We start from the raw sequence: 11,218 nt of genomic DNA, 5'->3' as shown, positions 1-11,218 counted from the left end.
CCGCCCCCATCCCCGCCTCTTGTGGCCGGCCCCGCCCAGGCCCCGCCCCTCCCTCCGCCCCCAGTCTCTCGCGGCCTCTCGCGACCCTTCCCGTGATGCCCCGCACCCAGCCGCCGCGGTTGCCAGGTAGCGCGCGGTCCTTGGCTGCTGGCCGTGCGGGTTTCCGCTGGGTGATGGGGCTGTGGGATCTCCCGCCGCTCCTGCTCGTGCTCCTGGACTGCTGGGCCTCCGTGAGCGCCCAGGCCGGGGCCACCCCGGTGGTGACGACGGAGGGCCTGTACTCCACGAAGCCAGCCCCGACGACTTTCCGACCTGCTGTATCTCCTAGGCCCCATGAAACCCCCAGGGCTCCCAGGCCCTCCTCCGGCCCCAGGCCCACCCCGGTCACGGACGGTGGGTACCAAGTGCCAATTCCTGGGGATCTACAGTGATCCAGACTGCGGGGGGTGGTAGCCCGTGTGAGGTTGTAATAATAATGATAGTTAACGTTTGTTGACCACTTATTGTGAGCAGGCATTGCTAAGTGTTTCATAGGCATTAATTCTCTCAGCAACCGTTGGAGGTAGATGTTATTATTCACTGTCATACAGATGAGAAAACCGAGGCTCAGAGAGCCCAAGTGGGAAATATAAAAAGCTTTGAAAGTACTTGCAGTGGTCTTGGACAACATTAACGCTAAAGGTGATAATGAATGAATACTTGCTTGCAGCTTTGCAGCTGAACACGAAATTAAATCGAAAGTTTGTAGACAGTTGTGGGAATTAAGTGCATAGGATACGCTGAACTTTTCACTTATCAAAAAGAGACGCGAAAAGTCTAGTTTACGGAAAGTGACTAGGTCAAGGCCCCTGTCTGTTGACTTGAATTATAAGAACCCAGGATTCCTCCTGTGTTGAGCTGGAGGTGGGAAGTTATGGGGTGAGGGGTTATATCCACTTCTTAAGATTCATCTTTAGGGATAATTAACATATTTCTCAGAAAGTGATCTAATCCTTGAGTCACACATTTGGTGACTATTTTGTAATCTGATTCGACACGGATGACTTCAGGGGATAGCTGTGACTCCAAGACAGAGGGCAAACTTTTGTGAATATGCATTTTTCTGGGGTGAGAGTTCATAGAAGTGAGTAGTTTGTCAAAGGGGTTTGTGATCTCAAAAAAATCCCTTTTAAGTCCTCTGACTGTAACTCCAATAGGTATGCAGTATTTTTTATCCCTTCTTAAGAGAAAAAGATCTTTTCTTAAATTGAGTAAGGTTCAGTATTAGTAAATGGAAAAGTCATCATTGGCTGACATCCTGAACTCTAGGACTTAACATCAGTTACTGAACCATTATTTCTCCTTTATAAATTATGAGTAGTCCTAAGAAAAAGTACAGAGAAATGTATTTGCTATTTCAATATATAAAAAAGCTTTGTTTTATATCAAAACTATTTATTTGATGAATTAGTAGGGAAGTTGTGATAAATTGGGACAGAATACAGCAGAGTATTCAATATCTGAAATTCTCTAAGATTTTTTGGACTGAGTTGTCTTTTATCCATGTAAATATTTCGTCTGTTAATGCACTTTCTCCCCAAAATGAAGCTGTTCTTGAACCATCATTAATAGGTGTTCAGGGCTGTTTTTCCAAAATGGGAGGATGAATTTACACTTTGCTTCGTCTTTTTAAAGGGCATCTGTTTAGACCTGTGCAAGTAATGATAATAAATGCCAGCTGGCATTTATTAACTGCTTACTGTGTAGCAGCCCCTGTGCTAAGCATTTCATCTGTGATGTATCTCATTTAATCCTTATAACAACCTTAGGATGTTGGGTTATTCCCATTTTTTCATGTTAGTGAATTACTTGCCTGATTTTAGGTCACACCCTGGGTACATGTTGTAGCAGGAGACTGACTCAGAGTGGAGAACTGGGCAGCCGTTTGCAGAATGGGTTACAGGTGGAAGAGAAGGATGATAACTTTCATCTTGAATGTGAGCTCTGTTCATTAGTACCCTGTAGACGTGAAGAGGCTTGGAAGAGCAGCTGAGTGCTACTTAGACCCTGGGAGTGCTCAACACATACTTGTTGGCTGATTAAGTGTACTCACATGGATAGAGACCTTTTTTTTTTCCTAAGTAGAGTTATTAAACACTATTGCTTTGTCCCTAGTAGTCTTATAGCTACCTACCTACAAAGGCTTTAAGTTTTGTAAAACAAATCAACATTAATTTTGAACACATAAGGCAGGGTGCCTCAACACTTCTAAGCACACAAAGGAGTCCTTGGCTAGAGGGAAACATTGTAAAATAATTCATAAATGCAAATAAGAATGTTGTATGTATTGTCTACCAGGATTTGCTTGAGATCCCTTTTTTAAATTTGTTTGTGCATGAAATCCTTTTTCAAAAAAAGAAACAAAACATTACAGGTAAGATTGAAGCACTGATCTTATTCCCTCCCTTCCAGCAGTAATTAAACTACCATGAGTTCAGTATTTATCATTCTCATGCTCTGCTATCTCTTTAAAAGTTTTTTGCCCCCCTGTTTGACAGACTAAAATAGGGAATTAAAAATCCAGGTAGTCATCATTATTAAAAATTAAAATTTGCTAAGTGGGGCTTCCTTCCTTTTCCCATGCTTTTATTGTCTGAATTACGAAAGATATTTCTAGGATCCCAAGTACAAAGAACTTGAGCCAGTTTGATTCTTGGCCAATAGCCTGTGAATGTGGGCTCAGCTTCAAAGCTGCAGTTGACGTCTGAGGAGAGGAACAAGATAGAGAACCCTGATTCTTGGCAGCCTTAAGTGGGCCCTTCCTCTGAATTGGAATCTCCAGAGGAGGGGCTCAGGAGTCTGCAGTGTTAAACTGGTGGTTCTTTTGATCAGGCAAGTGATTTACCGTGCTGGTTCTTAAACCTGTTTTAATTATCAGCATCACCTGGAAAGTTTTTGAAAAACAGGTGTCTGGTTTCATAGTTAGCTTACCAAATCAGAGTCTTTCTAGGTAGAACACAAACAGAACTTTCCAGGTGAGTCAGATGATTAGCCACTTTGGGGAAACCTTGGATGGAGGGGTGCTCAAACTGACTTATTTTCACTTCACAAATTTCCCCCAAAGTGCAATAGGAAAAATAAAATGGACCTTCTGTATGAGATGGATTTTTGGTACCTTGCAGTGGCAGGGGGGCAGTCACTACCTGCTGATTGTGACACTCTGCACCCCACCTCTCTTGTTTCTGTAGTTGCTGCTCTGTGTGTCTGTGACTTGTCTCCAGCACTGTGTGATGTCAACTGCTGTTGTGATCCTGATTGCAGCTCCGTGGATTTCAGTGTCTTTTCTGCCTGCTCAATCCCAGTTGTCATGTAAGTTTATGACACATGCAGGTTTGATAAAATTGGACCAAGATTATAAAATTTGGGGACAGGAAGTGAAAACTCCCCCAGGCTGAAAAACCCAAACCTGATTTTCTGAATTTTGCATCATTCAGAAGTCATGCTGTCCAAACCAATATGTAGAAGAGTGTCTATCCCTTATTTGCATCCAGCCAGATGATAGCTCAGGCAAAAGAGAAGAGAGAGTGTACTTTTTACAAAGGGTATAATGAAATCTCTGTGTTCAGATATTGAATTACGTTTCACTGTGATTTGTAAACAGATAAGGTGTCACATTTTTGTATCTGTGAATTAGTCTCCTGTGTAGCCTAGGGTGAAAAGTACAGCTTAATTTTACAGCTTTTGTTGTAGACATAATACTTGTAACAAAAAATTAAATAGATAGGAAAGCTTTGTTTATACTTTTCTGATGGACAAATCTACCAGGAATTCTCACAGTTCACATTGTCTAGGAGAATAATGGAAAAGGAGAATAATGGAAAATTCCCAGTCGATTATAAGGTAAAGAAATAATCTCTTCTGATTTATCTGCTTCTCATAATTCAGATAAAATAGCAGCACTTAGGAGAGGTTAGAGGTTAATTTATTCAGGATGGGACCAATTTATTATTCAGAGATAGCTAATTTACATTTAGTCTTGTATCAAGTTTTAGCGATTGAAACTTGATAGGTTGAATGCTTTTTGGAAGTGTGATGTGTTTTTCCCATGGGAAACTATTTTATTGACCAATGGGAAATTGAATCTACTTCTGATATTGTAAAAATGCTTGGAGCATGGGGTGTTGTAGTCAGATTATTTTTCTGGCTAGCTGGACTACATTGTGGTTCAGTCTTTGTTGAAAATCATTCTGTTTTCCTGTCTTAGTAAGTACCAGGAGCCTGAGAGTGAGGTATCTGCTCCGATTTGAGATCGTTATTTAGAATGTAATTGTTTAAAAAAAATTAGCCAGTACTGTAATTTTAGATATAGACTATTTAGAATGGGGGTCAGCCAGCTTTTTTCTTTAAAAGGCCACATAATAAATACTTTAAGCTTTGCAGGCCATAATGGTCTCTGTTGCAACTTCTCAACTCTGCCATTGTTGAGCAAAAGCAGTATCGACAATATGTAAATGAATGGGCATGGCTACGTTTCAGTAAAACTTATTTACAAAATTAGGTGTGGTTTGTGGACCTCATGGTTTAGAAGTTAGAGCTGAATTCGTAGTGCCCTCAGGAGAGGACCTCAGAATTTTTTGAGTTAGTTTTGCTTGTGACTTTCTCCTGAATATGAAGTGTAGAAATACTGAAATCAAAACTAATAGTCCTAACTAGTTGTGTGTTCCTGTTATGTAGATTCCAGCTCATAAAAAGTTTATTTACATTTGCTGAACTGTCATCAGCTAGTCCTATCATCCAATAACTTGTAAATTTATTGTTAAGATTATTGGATTAATGTCTGTTTTCCTCATTAGATGTAAGCTTCTTGAGAGTAAGAATTATCTTTTATATACCATTTACCACTAGTGCCTAGCACAGCTCCTGCCGCATAGTTGGCCCTCATTAAAAATGAGTTAAATGGATGAATGAATTTCTCCCCTCCACCCCTAACTGACCCTCAAGTATCCCCTTTTGTCGTTCTCTACCCAGTCAGAAACCCAGGCCAGAAACCTGGAGGCTACCCTGACTCCTGTCTCTTCCTTGCCTTCTCACATCTAAGCCGTCTTTCACATCTCACCATGCCTTTCTTGAGCCCTCCTGTGTGCCAGTACCAGGGATTTAAAGATGACTTAGACATGGTCCTGCCTTCAAAGAGCTCATGAGTAAGGGAGACAGATGAGTGGATGGCAGTTTCTGCCCCAGACACTAGGAGAACTCAGAGGAGTGGCATCTAACCCAGACAGTGGGAGTAGCGAGGTCTTTCTAGAAAATAACTGAGCTGGGTTCTGAAGAGCAAGTAGAAGTTGGCCAGCGTGGAATCAGGAAGGGCATTCCAGGCCGAGGGAGCTGCATGGGGGTGAAGGAGTACAGCCTGTTGCCTTAACTGCAGGTAACTCAGCATGGCTAGGGAAGGATGGAGCCAGAGGAGTGTGGGGAATGGCAGGGGTCAAATTCTGAGGGGCCTTGTGTGTATGCTGAGGGGTTTGGATTTTTCCTGAATTCTTCAGGGGGCCGGGAAGTGAGGTGATCAGATTCCCAACTTAATAAATTCAGCAGCAGCATGGACAATAGATCCCAGGGGCCAGGCCTGGTAACAGGGAACCAAGTAGGAAGCTATTGCAGATGAGGATTAATAGGTGTCCTCTCTTTTACCCCAGAAGGTTGTGACAGTGGGACTAAAGAGAAATGTACGGATGTGATACTGATTCACTGCACAGGATTCAAGAGGTGCCTGACTCGAAGGGGAGGGGTGAAGAGTCCCATTCTGCTGAGTTGTCTTTTACGATTGCCCTCATATTTATCCATTCCTACTTCCTTCCTCTTCATAAGCTCACGCCTCAACTTATCACTCACTTCCTAAAGAACCTTCAAAAACTCTCATTACCTACAGAATCCATAACCTGGATTCATATCCATCCCAACCTCTTTCAGATCTTATTTCCTACTAACCCCATCTAGTATCCACCATCCAGCCCACCTTTGGTACTTTGTTTTCCAGATACCATCAGTACATTACCCATCCTTGGCCAGTGCCATTTTTGTACTTGGATTAGTGTCCCATTCCCTTTCTGTCTAATTCCTACTCATCCTTTAAGGCCCAGTAGGACTCATAGATTTTTCAGTGCTGGATCTTTTCTTATTAATACTGCTCACGGTTTTTCAAAAATATTCTTTATGCCTACAATAACAACTTATATACCATTAGAACTATACAGAGCATTTGGAAAAGAGGCCAGTTACAAAATAAATCAATACCCCAGCAATAAACGTTCAAAAAATATAATGGAAATGGATTCTATTCGTAACACCAATAGAAATTTAATATAGTTAGAATTAAACTTAACTATTCAGAATTTTTGTGAAAAAAAACTTCAAAATATAGTGAGACATAAAACATTTGAATAACTGGAGAGATACAGTCTGCATAGTGGGATGGTAAGAATCATTACTTATATACTTCAATTTATTATAATGTAATTCTAGTCAGATGGGAGAGGGATAATGTGTCAAAATGATTCTAAAATTCATCTGGAAGAATAAACAGAATAGCCAAGATGTTATTGAATAAGAAGAGCAAACTACTAGGTTTAAAACAGTTGTAACACTGTAATAGTGAAAATAATGTGTATTAATTCAAGACAGATTAGTAGGTCATTGGAAGAGAATAGAAAGGCCAAAAATCAGTTGTGTGTACTGATTTTACACCAGCTAATTTTTTTAAAAAGGATTATGTTTTTTTCTGGGGCTTCGCTGGTGGTGCAGTGGTTGAGAATCTGCCTGCCAATGCAGGGGACACGGGTTCGAGCCCTGGTCTGGGAAGATCCCACATGCCGCGGAGCGACTAGGCCCGTGAGCCACAGTTGCTGAGCCTGCGTGTCTGGAGCCTGTGCTCGGCAACGAGAGGCCGCGATAGTGAGAGGCCCGCGCACCGCGATGAAGAGTGGGCCCCACTTGCCGCAACTAGAGAAAGCCCTCGCACAGAAACGAAGACCCAACACAGCCATAAATAAATAAATAAATAAATAAAAATTTAAAAAAGTATTATGTTTTTTTCTACTTATGTATTTAATATAAATATGGTATTTCATCTCTGTGGAGTAAAGGTTGGATCATTCAGTAAATGATGTAGGATGATTATTTAAAAACAAAAGACATGAGGTTCCTGCTTCATAGCATTACATCGAAGTAAATTACCAAGAGATTGAAACGTTAAAAAAAAATTAATGAGCAAATGAAAAATATAGGTGAACATTTATTAATCTTGGGTTAGGGAATGTCTTTTAAGCATAAACCCAAAGGCAAACTATAAAAGAAAAGATTGACAACTTCATTAGTTTAAAAAAATCAGGTACTTCCCTGGTGGCACAGTGGATAAGAATCCGCCTGCCAATGCTGGGGACACAGGTTTGATCCCTGGTCCAGGAAGATCCCACATGCCGCGGAACAACTAAGCCCGTGCACCACAACTACTGAGCCTGCACTCTACAGCCCGCGAGCCGCAACTACTGAAGCCCGCTCGCTCTAGGGCCCGCGTGCTTCAACTACTGAAGCCCATGTACCTAGAGCCCCTGCTCAGCAACAAGAGAAGCCACTGCAATGAGAAGCCCGTGCACCGCAACGAAGGGTAGCCACTGCTCGCCGCAAGTAGAGAAAGCCCACATGCAGCAACGAAGACCCAACGCAGCCAAAAAAAAATATATATATACACACATATATACATATATATGTGTATATATATATATATATGGGTTCTTTTAAGTAAATGAGAAGACAAACGTTCTAATAAAAAATGGTCAACTTACTGAAGAATAAATACCAGTGAGCAGTAACTGTATGGAAAAATATTTAACCTTACTAGTAAAAGAGAAAATTCAAATTTAAACAATGAGATAACAGGCTTTTGCCCATGAAATTCGCAAAGGGTAAAAACTGAATGATAATATCCAGTCTTGGCAAGAGTACAGGAAATACGTGCTCTTATTACTACAGTGTTGGTGAGGATGCATCTTGCCTTTCTGGAAGGTGATCTGGCAGTATGTCTCAGAAGCCTTAAATTATGTGTACCTACCTTTTGACCCAGCAATTCCACTTCAGGAGATACGGCCTAAGGAAATAAATGGTGATATTAATAAAAATGTATGTACAAGGATGTCATTATAGCATTATATATAATCGGGGAAAATTAGAAACAGCCTAGATCAACAGTAGAGGATTGGCTAAAAAAATTGGGAGTATCTTAATAAATTGGTATACAATGAAGCTATTTAGTATAATAATACAAAAACATATTTGATGATATGGGAAATATTGGGCACTATATATTAAGTGAAAAAAGCCTTAAAGCAGTATGTAATATGATCTCATTTTTGTTATATCTCTATGCCATATCTGTATCAGTATCAAATAGATTAGGGTTTGTTAAGTCCAGGATTGGTGGAAGACTTATCTATACCGTAACTTCTAAGCCCCGAAACTTCCAGATGACGTTACATTTTCTCATTCTCACAATCCTTTGTGAAGACAGCTTTATTCTAAAGACTAGGAAGTTCAGATCCATTCTGGGTACTTACAAACAATCTGAAGTTCTGCAAAATTTTATGTAATTGATTCTGTCAGGGTTTGCAAGGTTCATTTACATCAAAATTATACTCTGATCTATATTCCATACTTGACAAGATTTTCTTAAAGGTGATTCTAGTTGTCTTCATATTTTCACTGTTGGAGGAAGAAGTTTAAAATGCCAAACAATTTAACACTGAATAAACTAAATAAAAGTGGATTCAATACTAACATCGCACTTTCATAAATATCCTCCATGTAGTTGTTAACATAGTACAGTGCAAGCATCTGACAGTTTTAAAATAATCTTGCTAAGATTGTGTGCATTTGCCTTAAAACTTTGTCTTATTATTTTTTTAATTTTCAGGGGTGATAGTCAGTTTTGTAGTCAAAAAGCAGCCATCTATTCATTGAATTTTACAGCAGACCCACCTCAGAGAGTATTTAAACTTGTTGACCAAATCAATCCATCTATTTTCTGCATTCACATTACAAACTGTAAGTATTTGATGGTGATATACTTTGTGAAACTCTGAAAATTTTTTTCTTTTAAAAGTTCTTTTATGGAAAAATGTCCCATTGTTAGATTTAAAGCAGTTATTCTGTGGTTTGGCTAGAGTTTATCTTGAGGCCATTCCACAGACAACTGCAAGTAACTTTATAAACCTGTGGCCATGCACGTTTTCTTTAATTGTGCTTGTGTAGTTATCTTTTGAAATCTCATACTTTATTTCAAAGGTGTTTATAATATGTAGACATGCATAGGAATCTAGATTTATTTAGGGGTGTGTGTGTGTGTGTGTGTGTGTGTGTGTGTGTGTGTTTTACTTTATTTCCTCCTGATTTAATAGTTAGGAATCAGGTTCAGCTTTGGTTTCAAGTTCCCTTTTTCTCTTTATTTTTACTAAGAATATTTGCATGAAAACAGGATCTTTATTTTTATCTGAGCATTTAGCTCAGTTAGGTGTCTTGTTCCAAAGTACATGTGAGTGTAAAATGTTATCAAGATATCAGAGATCAGAGACACATTTATGGTTTTATCAAACTTTATCGTCTTTTCAGAGTGTCTTTATATTTTGGTTTTGTTCCTTTGCACTTGAAAATTTAGGCGATTTTTCTGTGATTTGTAATCTGAGGTAATGACTGGTCAGTCATTGTCATGTTCTCTGACATAACAGGGCCAGTGAACATACCAGCCTGTTCCCTCCTCCTCCCACCTCTCATGTACAGGGCACATTATCCTCCTGGGCTTTGGAGGTGGCTGTGTGAGGGTAGAAACAGGGTCTTCCATTCCCATAGCCATCTGGAGAGAGTTGCCCCTTAGAGGTTTATGCAGCAGATGCCTCAGTCCATGGGCCAGAGAAAGAGATTGATTATTATTGGTTTCTGTTGTGCTCTTTACCTGTAGGCTTTAGAAACTATTGCTTCCACAATAGAGAAAGATCCTATTTATTTAATAAGATTCAAGAAATCTTGGGGAAAGTGAATATAAAAAGAGACACTTTAATGTCCTCACATCAGCCTTAATGCTACTGAAAGTTGTTTCCAAAATACTACATATGTTATATATACTATACATGTTATATTTTATACTGATCTAAAACGTTTTTTCTAAAAACAGATAAACCTGCATTATCCTTTATTAATCCAGAAGTGCCTGATGAAAGCAATTTTGATAAATTGATGAAAACATCTGATGGTTTTTCATCGAATGCAGAATCAGATGTTTCCTTGACAGCCAAACCGGATGCTCCAAATACTGCAAAATATGAGGTGAGCCAGGAACTTAAGTCCACTCATCCCGTCACAAATATCTTGTCTTTGTAAGTTAACTTTTCAGTATGTTCCCAGTAAACCGGCTTTCCTGAGACATAGAATTCATATTATAAACTAAAAAACTTAACGTGCGTGCCTATAGATCAAAGATCATGAAAATTAAACTTGAGTAGTTGAATTCTAACATAGGGTTTTGAGGCATTTATTCTGTGGTAAGCTTGCATTTGTCTCTGCAGAATTTTTTCTTCCTTTCCACCTCAAAAGATGCAGCAAAGTGCTTTTTTCTTTGCAAAAAAAAAAAAATTTGCAAAAATTTGTAAAGATGCAAATTTTATGCATCTTCCCATGTCACTATAAAAGTTACCATTTCTTGAGAATTTCCCATGTGCCAGACACTGTGCAGAGCTTTTCAGACATCACTGCACACAACCCTGGGAAGGATATGTCATTGTCTCCATTTAAGTGATGAGGAAAACATAGGTATAGGAAGGAGCTAGTGTTGGAGCTATACTTTACTGGTACAAAGTATTCTTTCCATGGATGTGTCGTTATTTATTATTGAGTCATTCCACCATTTAACAGACATTCGTTTCTAGTTTTTGCTATTATAAATAATCCACAATAAACATTCTTATAGGTACATATATTTATATATATATATATTTTTTTTTTTTTTGGCTGTGTTGGGTCCGTTGCTGTGCACGGGCTTTCCCTAGTGGCGGCGAGCGGGGGGCTACTCTTCATTGCGGCGTGCGGGCTTCTTATTGCGGTGGCTTTTCTTGTTGCAGAGCATGGGCTCTAGGCGCGTGGGCTTCAGTAGTTGTGGCACGTAGGCTCAGTAGTTGGGGCTCACGGCCCTGGAGCG

General features: G+C 39.7%; 1 protein-coding gene across 8 annotated transcripts in view; it reads left to right on the top strand.

Annotated features, from left to right (window-relative positions):
* Positions 1 to 66: 66 nt before the first annotated feature.
* TCTN1 (tectonic family member 1) overlaps positions 67 to 11,218 on the top strand; it is a 28,406-nt gene continuing 17,254 nt past the window's right edge. For 6 of the 8 annotated variants that reach the window (XR_014251696.1, XM_082416812.1, XM_082416811.1 and 3 more), the window contains exons 1-4: positions 67 to 393; positions 3,228 to 3,348; positions 8,945 to 9,075; positions 10,199 to 10,350. Coding sequence is in view for 7 of the 8 variants with exons in the window: in XM_082416812.1 (XP_082272938.1) it covers positions 96 to 393; positions 3,228 to 3,348; positions 8,945 to 9,075; positions 10,199 to 10,350 (702 nt within the window). In the remaining variant the exon portion in view is untranslated. The remainder of the gene's footprint in view (positions 394 to 3,227; positions 3,349 to 8,944; positions 9,076 to 10,198; positions 10,351 to 11,218) is intronic. The other 2 variants (XM_082416813.1, XM_082416814.1) reach the window with 2 other exon arrangements.

This window comes from Balaenoptera physalus (genome assembly GCF_965194825.1).
Source record: "Balaenoptera physalus genome assembly, chromosome: 12".
NCBI lineage: Eukaryota > Metazoa > Chordata > Mammalia > Artiodactyla > Balaenopteridae > Balaenoptera > Balaenoptera physalus.
Note: the sequence above shows the minus strand (reverse complement) of the source record. Positions and strands in the feature narration are given on the sequence as shown.